This window comes from Tamandua tetradactyla, chromosome 4 (assembly GCF_023851605.1).
Source record: "Tamandua tetradactyla isolate mTamTet1 chromosome 4, mTamTet1.pri, whole genome shotgun sequence".
NCBI lineage: Eukaryota > Metazoa > Chordata > Mammalia > Pilosa > Myrmecophagidae > Tamandua > Tamandua tetradactyla.
In genome coordinates, this window is record NC_135330.1 from 40,129,776 (window position 1) to 40,147,066 (window position 17,291).

The 17,291-nt window shown below is 39.2% G+C and overlaps 2 protein-coding genes across 2 annotated transcripts in view; one reads left to right on the top strand and one right to left on the bottom strand.

Moving 5' to 3' along the window:
* The window catches only part of NIBAN1 (niban apoptosis regulator 1), a 156,351-nt gene extending 145,085 nt beyond the window's left edge, over positions 1-11,266 (bottom strand). The window contains exon 1 of the mRNA XM_077156786.1: positions 11,060-11,266. Within this exon, the coding sequence (XP_077012901.1) occupies positions 11,060-11,114 (55 nt within the window). The 5' untranslated portion in view covers positions 11,115-11,266. The remainder of the gene's footprint in view (positions 1-11,059) is intronic.
* Positions 1-17,291, top strand: part of RNF2 (ring finger protein 2) — a 670,080-nt gene that overhangs the window by 541,871 nt on the left and 110,918 nt on the right. The gene's annotated exons all lie outside the window — the stretch shown is intronic.

Below are 17,291 nucleotides of genomic sequence, written 5' to 3' on the forward strand. Positions count from 1 at the left end.
CCTTTCCCTCTATCCTCCCAAAATAATTATTTCCAATTTTTCATTAAATCAATAGCCATGGTTCACATTATTGCCTGTGATTCACTGACAAGTCAAGTAAACAATGATAAATATGTTTCCTACCTCATATAATTTTGTTTTCCCCGTAGATAATAACCAATTTGTTTTGTTTTGTCATTTGCTTTGCTTTCTATATGTACGTCTGTCCAACTGTTTTATAAATGATCCAACATATCTCTCAAATACTTTTCAATAATTTTTTTCAAATATTCAAACACACCACAAAATCTATTAAATCCATTTTATTCTGGAGACTTCCCCCTGATAACCCTAGGTTTTGTCGCTCTAATCTGGACTGGTTGCCCTCTAGGCCTGTGCAACACTGTTTCCTGGGACTTCTTTGTCTGGTGTCTGATTTCCTTCAGGTATACATGATACTCTCTACAGCTATTTGCAAAACAGTGACTGTTTTGCCTCAGCTCCAGCCCAAAAGTAAATCTTGATTGGTTCAAACAAATCATGGTAAATCTATGTCCTTGCAAGAAGGAACACGTGACCCAATTCTGATTACAGGAATGAAAAGGAGAGTCTGCTAGTAAGTCATCTGGGAAAGATTTCTTTGCTCTTACAAGGAGACTCAGCGAACAGATAATCCTTCCTTCATTATCTGGGACACTGCTGTGCCTAGGAAGGTGAAATCTTTTGAGGCACCAGCCATCTTTCAACCAGAAGGAGCTCAAGCCCACATGGAGTAGAAAGAGTGAAAGAAGCTGGCCTTTGGTGATATCACTGAGCCACTAAACTAGTCCTATCTTCACACTTCTTTATTAAGTTTCCATGATTCTTCTTGAAGAATATGAGACAATGAGCTTCAAACAACCAAAGACATCAGCATAAGGACTGTTGCATTAAATAATACTCATTGTAGAATTAAGAGTAAATGAGAAAAGAAAAACAGTATAGAGAATAATGGTTACTTGCTCTAACATACGACAGTTGTAAAATAAAATGAGAGGAGAATTGGTATCACATATGCAAAAACAAGGTTTTTTTGATATCATAATTGGTGATGGTAATGTTACTATTGTTATTCTGAGACTGTTGTGTATATCAGGTGTGATAAAGTAGATGAGCAATTTAGGGGTATTTTAATTCTATTATCCTTGTGTCTTTGAGCACCAAGGTTCTCAGTGTAGAGAAAGGTGGTACAAAGATAATATAGAAAATATACATATTTTTTCCCCTATTCTGCTCACTGTAAGAGTCCAGACAATGGCCAACACAGTAGTAGAAATGAGCCTAATTAGGCCCAAATGTGGTCTTGAAATACCATTTATCACTAAAATAAACCAGAGCTTCCTATAGAAAAGGTTGATTCCAAGTAGGGGGCAAGAAATGAATAATATGCACCTCTGACATACCAGAGAGCAAGGAAACTATCAAAATCTGCCACAGTCATGTTAAAAGGATCCAGCCAACCTACAAAGACCTCCACTGGCCAAAAATGGGAAACCTAAGCTTCAATAAGGTGAAGAACTATGATAGACTGAGACCCATCAAATGTGTCTAGGTTCACAATGATACTTTTTTAAAGTTAATTTGTCACTGTCAGAAGATGAGAAGAAATCAACAAATTACTTTGAGAACAGTTAAATAAAGGAAAGTTATCAAGTTTTTATCTTGTCTGTCTTATGTGAGCTATAATACTGGGTAACCAAATAGTGTAAAGGAAATTAAGTCCCTATAAAATTATTCCAATTAAGAAATGAAAACAACATGTCAGAATTAGAATACCACTATTTTGCAACCCCCAATGAATGAATGCGTCTAGACAATAAGCATCAATAGCTGCTAACATCACAAAAAAGAGGGACAGGGTGGGCCAAGGTGGGTGGCTCACTGGCAGAGTTCTCGCCTGCCCATGCCGGAGTCCCAGGTTTGATTCCCAGTGTCTGCCTATGTGAAAAAACAAAAGAGGGACAACCAGATATTTTATGTCTCAAAATGAAGAACATGGAACCACTTATAGACTTGCTGAGTAAGGATGCATGTACCCTAGAAAAGCCATGTTTTAATCCTAATCTCATTTTGTAAAGGCGGCCATTTCTTCTAATCCCTATTCAGTACGGTATGTTTGAAACTGTAATGAGATCATCTCCCTGGAGATGTGACTTGATCAAGAGTGGTTGTTAAACTGGATTAGGTGGAGATGTGTCTCCACCCATTCAGGTGTGTCTCGATTAGTTTCCTGGAGTCCTATAAAAGAGGAAACAATTTGGAGATGCAAAAGATTCAGAGCAGAGAAGAACGACAGAGCCACGAGAAAGCCACAACAGAGAACGCTGCAGACCACGAAGCAGAGAGTACACCAACAAGTGACTTTTGGAGATGGAGAAGGAAAACGCTTCCCAGGGAGCTGGAGAGGAAGCTAGCAGATCGTTTTCACCATGTGCCCTTCCAACTGAGAGAAAAACCCTGACCGTGTTCACCATGTGCCTTTCCAATTAAGAGAGAAACCCTGAACTTCATGGGCCTTCTTGAATCAAGGTATCTTTCCCTGGATGCCTTAGACTGGACATTTCTATAGCCTTGTTTTAACTGGGACATTTCCATGGCCTAAAAACCATTAACTTGCTATGTATTAAATTCCCCTTTTTAAATGCGTTCCATTTCTGGTACAGTGCATTCTGGCAGCTAATAAACTAGAGAAGTTCTTTAATCTAATCAAGCCTTATTATCTCCTAAAGGAAATACAGCAAAAACATGCTACACTATTCCAAAGCAAAATCTAGATGGTGGAAAACTCTTCCGTCCAGATTCTTGAAGAGATGAATTAGAAGGAAAAGAAAGAGATGTAGAGGCAACCTGTACCTTAAAAGAGGCGTAGATATTCTTTAAGGGGCAATATTATACTCTAGTGTTTTGAAAAGCATACTCGGGTGTCAACATAATAGGAAATAGGAGGAAGTGATTACTATAAAATCAAAGATTAGTGGTGCTATAGTCTGCTCCGGGGGTGGCCCCCGATTAACCACATTTTGGTGTATTATTGCCTTTGTGCGGACCCTAACCCCCTGAGTCTGGGCTGGCCCTGTGATTTGCTTTAACCAAAGGAATATGACAGAAATAATGTGCTGGTTCTGAGGCTAAACCGTAAGAAGCACTGGCAGCTCCTACTTACCCACTCTTGCAAACCCTGACCTACCGTTGAAGATCCAGCTACTTTATTGCAGAGACCATGTAGAGAGGCCACGTGGGGAGACAGAAAGCTTAAGTCCAGCCATGAGTTGAGTCCAACAACCGACTGACTCACTAGCTGAAAGCGGCCTAAGGAATGGAAACCAGCAAAAGAAACAGTAGCACAGCCTAGTTGAACCCAGTCCAGATAGCAGAACTGTGCGTAAACAGTTATTTTAAGAGGCACGACAGTTGGGAAATATTTTGTAGATCATTGAAAATAGTGGTTATTTTTGGAAAGGCTAAGGTGTCTGGGATGGGGATGGGGCACATAGCGCCTTCTAGAGTGGTGGTGAAATTCTACTCTTGATTTGGGTGATGGCTACAAGGATATTTGCTTTATAATGATTCACTTAGCTACACAGTTGCTTTGTGTGGTTTCGTGGACCAATGTTTTATTTTTAAATAAAAATTTTTAAAAAAAGAAAAAAAATACATGCATGGTTTGGCATTGAGACTCTGCTCTTTCAAAATTCCTTTAGTCCTCGGACTTTCTTTTTAATCAATTCAGAATCCCAGAAAGAAAAAAAAACATTAATTCATTCTAATCTTATTGACGCATTTCAAACATCAAGCATAAAAATATACACTTCTTTGAACCCTAGACCTTATAATTTGCAAAACAGTACTAATTGTTTTTATATCTCTGAAGGGTTTACTCTCTCTAGTGAGAAAAACACAAGCAGTACAAAAAAAAAAAGCACTTTCAAAAGCTGGCTTACATTTTCTTATTGGCAGCAACTAGCTAGTCTCTTTTTTAAATGAATTTTCCAGTTTCAATGATAGAAATCTGTATTTCATTTGTATTTTGCTTGGTTGTATGTGTTTTAATTTGAAACTACTAGAATTTTAGACCTCATGCCCTGAATATTACTAAAGTGCTTTAAATAAACCATAGCAGATTTTTGTGTTCTTTCATTCTTTTGTCTTCCTTTCCATTATTCTCTTTTCCTTACCTCTGGCTTAATTATCCATTTTACAATGCAAATTGTTGTATGTACCTTGTTTCTTAGAGCGATGTTACCTACCTTTACTGTCAAAACAATTAAAATCTTTAAGTAGAAGATTAAAATTAATTGCCACAACTCACACCGCATTTAAAAAAAATTTCATAGTACATTTATTTTAATTAAATTTTAAAATATCATTATGAATTGGGCTTCTGCTTTTGTATTTTATTCCTGTTAACCCAGTTCAGACCTTCCCAAGTGTAACAGGAGAATAAAAATACAATCAGTTCAGGAATCCACAATGAATATCAAACAAAGTAATTAAAAAATAAAAATCACTGTAGTCACATTAGGAGTTAAATTATTAGAGCATACTTGCTGATGTGGTCCTCTTACAGCAATGTCCATAGAAAAAGGAAGTGTTTCACCAAGACCAGATCTTGATTCACCATCTGACTTTTTGAGGTTCACTGAGGCTTCAGTTAGGTCCCATGAGAGGGAAGGTCAGTACATGTCCTGCTCAGTCTAGCATTTACTTTACCTTTGTTTTTGAGTGAATCTAAAAAACTCTCAATTCACAAAACTCTCTATGGCTTTAAAAAATTAGATTTGGGGCTTCTAAAAAAAGCTCCTTATCCACAAGGTCTTGGTCTCTGCATAAAGACTGAAGTTAGCAAAAAATAATTATTGACACTAGAAATTCCCACTCTGCAGTAGTTTTGCTAATTCAAATACTACAATAGCTCCAGGTGGGAATTTGGCATTGTTGAAGGCACACTTTAAATTAAAATATGACACAATCAATCTATGTGTGTTATTTATACTAGCCTCTCTCCTCTTTCCTCCATTCCTGCTACTTCTACCTGGGAAGCTGCAATTCCTCACTTCTTAAGAGAGTCCATTCATCTCTACAAATCAGGTACCAAGACAAATTTCCATGATATAATCTCAACATGTCTTACTTTCTTTGGCTTAATTTTCCTTAAAGGGGATCCAATATAGCAGCACATAGTATACTAGTTATGATGCTTTGGGCTGCAAGTAACAAGACAACTGTATTAGTTAGGATAAAGTTCGTCTGTGGATAACAATAATATCACAAAAAGCATTGGCTAAAAGGAGATAGAATTTTATTTCTCTCTTACTAAGGTTCAGATGTAAGTAGTCTAGGGCTGGTCTAGGAACTAGGCTTCTTTTGTCCAGTCAGGATGTTCTGCATGAACTCCTTCCTAAGGTTACCTTGTAGTCTGAGATGGCTGCTCCAGCAACGTTCATATTCCACCCAGCAACACAGAGGAAAAGACAAAGAATGGCACATCCTTTCCCTTAAGGTAATTCCTGGAAGTAGCATACAACACTTTTTGCCTACATCCTATTGGCCAAAACTCAGTTACATGGTCCCACCTGGTCACAAAGGACACTGGAAAATGTCTTTATTCTGGGAGTTCATGGAACCAGGTAAAATCTGGGGGTCCTATTATTAAATAAAAAACAGAGAATGGATATTAGGGGACAATTAGCAATCTCTTCCACCCCATCTCAAAAGGGATTTTATATCTCATATAACAATAACTATACAGGTAGAGCAGACAGGCTATCAGCTAGGTTTATCAGTACTCCAGCATCTCTTCTCTGAGTCTGCTCAGTTTTGCGGTCTTCCAAGTGTTAGCTTTGCCTTCAAGTTAATTCCCCTCTGGCTCATCAAGATAAAAACAGCAATTCCAGACATCACATCCAGAGGCAACAAAGTCCAAAAGAAGTTGGGGGGCATCTCTTCCTCTTGTCTCCTTTTTTTTTTTTAAAAGGAGGAAAAACTTCCAAGACACAGACAGAAAACTTCTCAAGCTTAATTGGTCAGATTATATTACAATCCCATGCACAATCACTGGCAAGGAGAAAGTACCACCCTTATAAGCATGGACCAACCAGCACCCACCCCCATGCCCCACGGGCCATAATGAAATATGGGACTACCTGGAAGATTTTCAATACCTGGGTGTTCTAGTTTGCTAGCTGCAGGAATGCAAAACACCAGAGACAGACTGACTTTCAATAAAAGGGGATTTATCTAGTTAACGTATAGTTCTTCAGAGGAACGGCAGCTAACTTTCAACTGAGGTTGTTTCTTACATGGGAAGGCACAGGGTGATCTCTGCTGGCCTTCTCTCCAGGCCTCTGGGTTCCAACAACTTTTCCCAGGGTGATTCCTTTCTGCATCTCCAAAGGCCTGGGCTGAGCTGTGAGTGCCAAGATGAGGTATACTGAGCTGCCTGGGCTGTGCTACTTTAAGCTCTCTCATTTAAGCACCAGCCAATTAAATCAAACATCATTCATTGCAGCAGGCATGCCTCCTAGCCGACTGCAGATGTAATGAGCAACAGATGAGGTTCACGTACCATTGGCTCATGTCCACAGCAACAGAACTAGGCACCTTCCCCTGGCCAAGTTGATACCTGAACCTAACTACCACACTGGGCAAAACCGGGATTTTGTTATGAAAGAGGAATAGGGAAAAGGTTGGTATCCAAAGATGACAACACTCTGTATTGTAACTTTTCTATCACATTATTAATCAGATAAATTGAACTCAAAGTTTATACTGTCATCATTGTCCTGATAAATCAGACCAATTCTCATGCCCATCTTTCACCAACAAATTATAGCCGAAGAACAAGCAAATGTGTGGACTAGTATTACACATCTAGGTTAGTCAAATATAAGCAATGTACAAGTCTCCCCATCCACTGTTTATCTTGTTTATGGAGACTTCACTCTAGGCACTGTCATTGGCATAAATTTCATGGATAGCCACCTAAGTTAACCCCTCCAGTTTGAATACTAGAAAACTCCTCTGAGAGAAAAACAAGTTGTCTTAAAGCTGGAACTCATTTCTTACTTTATAAGCATCATATGACTGATTGGCATTTCAGAGGAAGCCACAGGGCCCTTTATAGTTTGAGTGACTGACTATGCAAAGTGAATCCAGGAAAAGAACACAGTTTTCCTAAATCTTATTTGCTGCTATCAGGCCTGGCAGTGCTTTTGACATTCAGTCTACTTTTCCCCACCTAGGACCTGGTTATTACATGGCTCTCAGATTTAGCACTGATTTTCCAGTATTTTTCTGATCCTTCACAGGACTCCTTATATGGGAGAGTATTCAGATTTATTTCTTTTTGATTCATTAAGCATTCAATAGTCATTTTTAAAATGAAATAAAATTATTGCTTTAGCAGGAAAATACACAGCATTTCTGAAACTACAGCTCAGTTTCAGGCATACTAAATATTTGAAAAGAAAAAAAAAAACCTTGCAAACAAAGACAAAACTTCCTAACTTGACAACCAATACCTGAATTATAGGAACTCCCTACTTTGTTAAAGCAAGACCCTTTTAGGCCAATGCTGAAAGTATCACTGAGGGCTAACAGATGACATTGCCCATGTGATTACAAGTTAGTCTCAGTATCATTTATTAATACTAACATCTTATCATAAGAAGTTACTGAAAGGGGCAGGCCACGGTGGCTTAGCAGGTAAGAGTGCTTGCCTGCCATGCCCGAGGACCTGGGTTCGATTCCCGGTGCCTACCCATGTGAAAAAAAAAAAAAGAGGTTACTGAAAGACCTCTAGAAACAAGCTTAATTTTCAAAGTTAACATCTTTAGAAATGAAAAAAACTCTATGACACTTCTGATATTCCTTTACCAAATGATTTACTAAGTCCAAAGAAATAATGTATTTTCAAAACATCCATGTGATGCAAATCACTATTAATAGAGTTTTGATGCACACAAAACAAAAGCCAGCTGTTGAATTATTTGTCTGAAAGTAAATGTTGATTCAGTCATTAGCATACTGCAAGTACAGTTGCTTATAACACATACAAAATAAAGTTAACAAAACTCACTCCAAATATACTGAATAGCTATTCTTCATATATTGGCAAAGTTTACCAAGCTTGAAAGAAAGTTACTGTCTCTGCTACAGGAGCTTTCAGATCTGTAATATTCCATTGGTAGTACTTTATGAAAAATAGGTCATAAAATTGTATTTTAACTTTACCATCATATTTTCAGTTGTTCTGCATACAATTAAAGTTTAGGAATATTTAAAGGCCAAAGAATGGGTGAAGTGGTGAAGATAGGATTATGGTTTTACGCAGGGATCTGGGGCTTCAAAATCATCAGGAAAGAATAGCCCCATGACCTTCATTTACTCATGCACTAACAATTCACATCACCATGCATTTTTTCCAATGCTCTTTTCTCTTCTTGCAAGACTAAATATTCTCATATGAGGCAATGTCTGATTTTCTCTGGAGATATTCTGACTTTAACTCTTCTCTTTCCTCTCCCACTACACCTACCTTGAAAGCATCCTCCCAAATGCAGAATGGGGAGACAGAATTGAACAAGACTAAGGGATGGAAATATTGACTCACACAATCTGCTATCATTTTATACATTCAAAACGCAATCATTGTAAGTCCTTATTGTGCACCGACTACCACAATGTGTAATCATTTCATTTCAGAATAATAAAGGTGGCATGTTTTCTTATCTTATGAGTACCTAGTTTGCATGGCCAGCATCAGCAGCAACTGTCACAGTCAAGAAGTCTTCTTCAAGCAAGTTAATCCCTCATATTTCTGGATGTTAAATGATAATGATTAGGTGACAATGCTTCAATCTTAGGTGCTGCTAAGCTTTCCAGTGAAACAAGTCTTATAAAATAAATGCCATGAGCACAATTTTCCTAACAACTAATGCAAGATCTTTCTCTCTTGCTATGTTCTGCTACATCATTCTTTTGGTCCCCTGCACACTGGTGAAAGCAAACATATGGCCAAATTTTTAAGACTAAGGCAGGTTTAATTTAGCTCTTTCACCAGGATTAAAAAAAAAAAAAAAAGGTCAACCATCTTGTCCCCCTTTAAATAAACAAGAGCAAAGATTGTACTTGACTGACTTTTCTCCCCTGACGGTATGGATCAAAAAACACCAGGGGAGGAATCTGGAAAATCAATTACTTTGTTCTGCAAGCGCCCTGACATGACAATCTTTTAAAACATTGGTATCTTTTGTAAATGGTTTAAAACGTTGTGGTGATTGAAATGAATATGGAATAAGGACACCAAATGAATGCTTTTCTCTTACCAGCTTAACTCTTCTAAGGATAGACTCAAGGGCCAGAAAGGGGAATCAACAAGAATACAGGTATTCATTAAAGAATGAGAGTAGGACTTAGAATTTCATACCTTGTTTAGAAGGTGTCTCTCAAGCCATAAAAACACTATATTCAAATAATAATCTTATTTCCAAAAATAACATTGGTATCAAGATAGTATGGTTAATTCCTGCCAATCCTAAAGAACATCTAAAACGTGATTCTACAAAGGTTCCATGCACCAGAGTAACTTTCCAGAAACCTACAACCTCCAAACAGGTCCCTGAACCAGATGAGTCCTGAAACCCAGAGGGGCCAACCTTTCCAGAACATCAGATAGCTCCAACCCCCTATCCCATATTATCGACAGCCCCTTCCAATGTGAAAAAGTTAGAATGGGCATAGCCCAGATACCCCTAAAGAGTGGGAGAAAGATCAATGGCGATGGTGGAGTTACACAGAGAAGGGCTTAACAAATCTGTTAGGGTTTAACACATGAGTATGACTGCTGAATCATTATATTGATACTTCTTTTGGTCTCCAGTGTCTTTGAGCAGCTAGAAGAAAAAACGAAAAATCATGGACCTGTAACCCATACCTAACCTTAAAATCTGTTCTATAACTACTTGTTAAAAATGTAGTTGGAAATTTATTGTGTTTTTGTATACAGGCTATATTTCACAATAAAAAAGATTTAAAAAAATACACACTTTAAAAAAAGATGGTATGATTAAAAAAAACAAAAGATAGTATCCTTATTTAAAATTTGGCTTCTTGGAGACAACCTTCTCACTGCAAGGTTAGCTAGTGGATGTGGGTAGGGGGTGGGGGTGGGGAGAAAGATGGGGAGGGCCAAATACGCCCTGAAGATAAAGAGTCATGATTTCCTGCAGTTTCAGTTCAGTTTGTTTTCTATTTTCTTTTGCCTCAGACTCTTTACTGAGTCACTGTATCTATGAAGATGTCCCAAAATGAGTTTCTGTCATCTCTAACTTTAGCAACTGTTACAAAATGCGCCAGTGTTTCTCTCTTGCTTTTGTCCCTCTCTGGGGAGGGAAAGGAACTGCACAACCTGGGAACATAATGACATTGTCCTTTTTGCCTCTGATGAAATCATCCCACAAGTGATTTTATGAAGTTCAAGTAAAGCTGTGGCCGACACCGCGTTTTACAAAACCAGACCAACATTACAAGAAGGGAAATTCTGCTTTGGGGGCTGGGAATCCCCAGGGAAATCTCTACAAACTAGGGATAGCCCCATCGTTCTCTTTGCAAAAAGTTCAGAACAGACCTGAACTAAATCCAGTGTCAAGTCACAGAGTTGAGGTGTTTCTGGGCTGGGGCAGAACAGACACTGAGGCGGATGAAGCAGAGTACAAGTCTGCACCTGCCTCTCCCAAACCATCCTGAGGAGTTTCCCAAAACATCTTCGTCCCTTTACCTTCGGCTGCAGCGCGGGTCCCTACACAAACCAGACGGCGCCGGCGAGCTGCACCCCTGTGGGTGCGCAAATGAACTCCCCAGTGCGGAACAGGTAGAAAGAGGGGCATGGAGAGCTAGCTGGGGGGCGCGCTGCGGACACCATGCGCACACCCCCACGCGCAGTGGGGCCCGCGGCTCGCTGACGCCCCCTCGGGGTGCCGGGGCCGGAGGTTCCAGCCTGACCCAAGGGCTCGGACGGTTTCCTAGGCCCCCGCAGGCGTACCTCGGATGTAGGCGCACTTGCCCTCGTCTAGCTGGCTGGAGACAGAGCCGCCCATCGCGGCTGGGCCGGCGGGTGCAGAGCGCGGCGGCTGCCGGGCGGTACCCCAGGGCGGGACTGACTGCTCACTTTGGCCCCTCGCTCCGGGAGGCTGATGCGACTGGGAACTGGGCTTTGCAATTAAAGGGCAAACTTCCTCCGCGAGACGCCGCCTTCTCGGGCGCCTCCTCCAGGTCCGCACCCTCTGAGGCTCGGTGGGCCGGCCCAGAGGCCGGCTTCCCGCCCTCACTTCCCTGGTGCGTTCCAAGGGGATATCCAGTCTAAAAGGAGTTTCCCCCTTCTGTTCTTTGAGCTTTGTTTTTTCATTTTCACCCGTTTAGGGTAGCCGAGAAACACCTTGGGGAAATGAGCCGTTTCTCGGTTGATTCTAAACGCCTGTAAGCTGGGACTCTCCCCACCCACATCCCCTGAGGTCCAGTCAGTTCAAATCCTAGCGCTTTACTCGGCCTCCTGTACAACTTTGGAAGTACCCGTTCTTAAGTATAGTTCCCAGACCAGGCTTGTTAGAAATGCAAGATCTCGGGGCCCCCTCCTCCATACCCAGTCAGAAACTGGGAGTGGGACAATGCAATCTGACTTTTCACAAGCCCTCCAAGCAATTCTGATGTTCGCTGAAGTTTGAGAATCAGTGGTGAACTGGACTTTCGTGCAGCCAAGAAGTCGAGCCCAGGAGGGGTGAAAGAGTGAAGGAAAAAGAGAGAAATTGATTTGAAGGGGGAAAACTAAGGTCTGATCCCAGCTCTGAAACTAAGTCCTTGATCAAAGTTTGCTCTTAAACTTTTAGGTTCCTTTCTCTCCTTAGCTAACTGGAAACAAACAGTTCATTAGAACGGACATTTGCTCTTTTCCCACAACCACTATTTAGCTTGGCAGCCAGCCTCTCCCAAACCAGACCTAGTTTAGGATTTCATCCTATTCTTAGTAATCAGTTTTTTAGTGACTTCTGTTGACTTAACCACAAGGTCAAATGGTTTGTACACATAAGAATCAGACCTTAATACGACTTAAAAAGCCTTTTCTCCCAAAACTGAAATAAATAGTACTTGAACACAAATATTTGTCATACCTCACAGCCAATTTCTCACACCCTTACATTACAATCCATCAGGAGATCCTGTCAATTCTATTTCCAAAATATGTCCACTATCCAACCATTTCTTGTCCTCTCCACTGTCATCATCCCATCATTTCTCACCTTGTTTTAATAGCCTCCTAACTGGTCTCTTCCTTCAGAGAAAAATTCAAGCTTTATCATGACCTATTAAAGCCGCTTCTCTGTGCCCTCATCTATCACCACTCTCCCCCTTGCTTTCTCTGTTCTAGCCCCCTGGCCTTTTCTCTTCCTAAGACACACCAAGCTAGTTCCTTCCATCCTCAAGGGACTTTATACTTGCTCCCCCTAGGCCTAGGATGCCCTTCCTGCAGACATTCACATGACAATCTCTAAGTCTCTGACTTCATTCAAGTCTCCACTAAATGCCAACACCTCAGCCAGGCTGTCCCTGATCATTAGGTCTCGTCTCTCTCTACTCTTGACCCTTCATTATTTTTACTCATAGCACTTACTTGTCAGCACCTGACAAATACTTGTTTGTCTGTCTCCCCCCACTGAGATAGTAAACTCCATAAGGGCTGGGATTTTATTTTTGTTTTTTGGTTGATGTTGTTGTTGTTGTTTAAATATTTGTTTCCTTTTGTATTTTTTTTTTCTGTAAGGACAAGATTTTTTGTCTGTTTTGTTCTCTGATAAATCCCAAGTGCCTTAGAGTATCTGGCACATAGTAGGTGCTCAGTAGATCATTGTTGAATAAATGAAGGAATGAACTATAAAATATAAAAATCTGAATGGAGTGAAAGCTCTGATCCCAATAAGTAAGTAAAGGGCATTTTCAGATAACTACTCAACAATTTAAACTCTTCCATGTTTATCTCTTAAAGTTGTGTAACTAAAGTTGTGTACTGCTTCTTAATGAAAGCAGTAATCCCTTTCATTATATAAATTGCTGTAATTGAGCCTCAGGATGTTGTTCTTGATATTGAAGAAAACTAATTCTGGTTTCCTGCAAGAAGTATGGTTTTAGCTCATCACCTCTGGTTTGGGAACACTCTGAGAAAAGACTGATTTGTCACTTTTTGCTCACTATAGCCAACATTCATAACAGTTGGAACAGAACAAGTTACAAGGAAGGATTTGTATGGTGTAGTATTTAGTCGGCTTTGTAGCCACCAGTTCCAGCTTTGAATCCTAACTTCATGGCTGTGTGAGCTGCTCAAATTGCTTAACCTACCCATCTCAGTTTCATCTTCTGCTAAATGGAGCCAATACCTCTGATTTCATGATCTGTTGTGAAAATTAAATGTGATCAGGGCCAGAAAGCGCTTAGCACACTCCCAGGAACATAATAAATATTCAGTCAATGGAAGCTAGGATTGTTATTCTCCATAAGGACGAAAATGGTCAAGGAAGCAACTTCCTAGAGAAAGTGGAATTTTAATTGAAACTTGAAAAATCCTTGGTGTTTACATTCAGAGAGAACTGCTGCTGCCTTTTTACCCCTAAACAAATAAAACTCTCTCTTATTTTTAACCAGTGGTTTACAGGAAAAATTAAGGAATTCATTATTTTAGTCATAGTATTTAATATTTGCAAATCCTATGTGGGCATAATTTTATTAATCACACACTAAAAATGAGTCTCCAAGCAATTCAGTAACATTATGAACCAGATTCAATTTCATATGATTCTAATGCAGCTTAGAAATTTTCTTATGCAATGTTAATTTCAGTACTTTATCAGTGTATTTTATGTGGAAATACTTTATTTCAAAGCATATACTAAAATGATTACCTTTTTAACATCTTTATTGAAATATAATTTATATACCATAAAATTCATCCATTTAAATTACCTTTTTTATAAAAGGAGCAAATGAGTTTAATGGAGATTTATTATCTTTTAAAAAGAGCATGTGTTCCAAGACCGAGGGTTTGACCTATAAAATTTGTAATTCCCAATGCTTGCGAGAGTTATCAAGTTTTTCCAAGGTGAGGAAGTTTAATATTTACACATGTTTTGGGTGTTCCTTTTCATTTTTAGTGGTTTTGGAGTAATGATAATGTTCAAAAATTGATTGTGATGATGAATGAATAGCAATATGATGATACTGTGAACCATTGGTTGTATCCTTTAGATGATTATATGGTATGTGAACATATCTCGGCAAAATTGCTTTTTTTTTTTTTTAAGTGTATGTGTGTGTTTGGGGATTCCCTTGCAGGCCATAGATCTTGGCTTGTTTACCATGTTCTAATTTAAGTTAGTAACATCTGTCAACTTGGGCCTTGAGGTGCCTGCAGAGCAGGGAAGTTTCATATTTCTTTGTACTTCCCCAAAGTGCCTTGTTCTGCATTGTATTATAGGAGTAGGAAGAACTCTGATGATTCTATTGACTGATAAGTTTACATGGTAGTTATATCAGTTATCTAAATTAATCTGCAGAAAAGCCGATTGAGGCAGGCTCTATTGTTATCACCATTTTTTAGCATATCAGACTCTCCAGGTGGCAGGAAACTAGTAGCAAATTTGAAAAAATTTGCATCTATTATATTTTACTTGTAGCCATTATATTTAAGTGTATATTTGCAAGACAAAAAATAATGACTGTTTTCATAATAGAGACTATAGAAAGCTAAACTGATTAATTTTCTCTAGAGGGGCTATGTGGAAGATAGAATCCAACTTCTGCTCCTCAGTGATTCTTGAGGGAAAGTTTTAGAAGCTTCAGGGCATGTGGAATTTTTATCAGAAAAAGACACATATTTGTAAAAAATGTTGAGAAACAATGCTTTTGAGATTCTCAACTTGCTTTTCAAATATAATCATCATAACTTTATACAGACCTCTAGCATTGCGTAAGATCTTAGACGGGGTAGAAGTTCAAGTGTTATAGGAAAACCAATAAAGTTCTAGAACTAAGGACAAACTCTAGAACCAGAGAGACATTTACATGGGTAGATAACAATCTTCAAACCTGGCAAAGGTCAAACCAGCACAGTTGTCCTAGTAAAAACATAGACAATAGAAGTATTGTCATAGATAAATAGATTCTAGGGGTCCTGCTGAAGGCAGGGCTCTAAACTCCTTTGTACTGGGGGAAGGTGTGCGCTTCGTACTAGTGCACAAAGGGAGGAGCGCCACCTGCTGGGCCACCCATGATACTCCATGCAGGGTGAAGTCTCCACGTAATGAAGGCAGTTAATACTGACTAGTCCAAAACGAATTTGTGTGTCTGCAACTAGATTACTTGAAAAGTCATTTGTCATTATCCAACTGTTTATTAGAAACACTGATATTCAAGCTTCTTTTGTTCACCTGACAAATGGATTACTCTTCTGGAACAGAACTTTTCCTGTAGAATTTATTTTGGGGGCTAATTCTATTATTTTATAATGGAAACATACTTACTGCCTATAATACATTTTGACATTAGGTTATAATCTAGGGTGTAAAGTACAGTCTTTTAATTGTTTCCTCACAGATACAGTTCACCCTTCTCTTTATATAGTGCAATTCTCCAATATACTCGTTCCCCCAGGCAAGAGTCAATAGTTGTGCAAAACCAATATGCCAAGACTCTGATTTCTGTTATTTTGGTGGACTTGAATGGAGGGGAAGGAGGAATTATTGGTAGTGGCACCCCAAGGGGATTTTGGAGCTGTGGAATTGGTCAAACCAGATGAGCAGGATTATTATGTCACTGACATTATTTAGAATTACTGGCACATGATGCATTACAAGTTGACTTTTAGTTTTATTACTGCTTTTCAATTCTCTATAGACAATGCACTCTTATTTCCTGCACCAAGAACAGACCATTACCACAGCATCCCCCCCAATATACCACTGAGTATTTGAACTCACAAATGGTGTGCAGAAATAAGGTAGAGATGTTCAGTTTGTATGCTTGATTTATGAAAGAATACGCCCTCTTCTACACTGGCACAATTTATTACACTTGATTAAAACTGTCATATCCATATGTTGTTCTATTTCCAAAATGGGCCAATTACAAACTGCCACAGGATTTTGCTATTGCCGCTGTTGGAAAAGACTGTTTCCTTCTCCTGGGGTTGGTAGACTAGTAGGATCTGAATCTTGAGTTGCTAGTAGACATCTTGCCCACCAGAAGGAAAGGAAAGAGTTCTCTGATGACATCTTATTAGTTGAACCCTGGCTTGTCCAGTTACAAGAAACAGTAAGTCAAGCTAGTTTGAGCTGGATTTCTGTCATCCTTTTTAACCAACAGCATTTTGATCAGCATAAGGCTTTAAATATAGTGCTCACATGCGAGATTAAAACATTCTATAGCTACACTATATCACTTTATATAATTAATTAGGACAAATATAAGCAGACATTGCTTTATAGGAATGATTTGCAACATACCCCAACAAATGGCAGTCACCACAATATATAACATTGACTTTTTTTCCTTAGTCATTTTTCATTCTCTATAGTCAGTTTTAAAAGTGATTTATTTTCATTCTAGAGATTTGATTAATTATTGGCCATACAGATATACTAATTCCAATTCAGATTTAAAAGCAATTGGCTCAAAAGTTGGCAAGTCTCCCTGGTGACATGGGAGATGACTCCCAGGGATGAATCCAAACCTGACACCGTGGGGTCAACAATTCCATCCTGACCAAAATGGGGAAAAGAAGTATAATTAATAAAGTATCAGTGGCAGAGAGAGTTCAAATAGAGCCGAGAGACTACTCTGGAGGTTGCTCTTATGCAAGCTTCAGGTAGACTTTGATACCTATCATAACCTGCCAACCCCCAACCAGGACCATTACAGCCAATCCTAAAGAACACCTAGGGCAATATCTAAGATTCCACAAGGACTCCATGCACTAGAGTAACTTTCCAGACACCTACAACCTCCAGATGGGCCCCTGGTCCAGATAAGTCCTGAAACCTAGCCCAGCTCTCCAGAACATCAGATAGTTCCATCTCCCTATCCCATATTAGTGATAGACCCTTCCCATATGAAAAATTTAGACTTGCCATAGCCCGAACACCCCTAAAGAGAGGGATGGAAAGATCAAAGATGATGGTGGAGTTTTACATAGAAGATAGGATTTAACAAATGAATATGAATGCTGAATCATT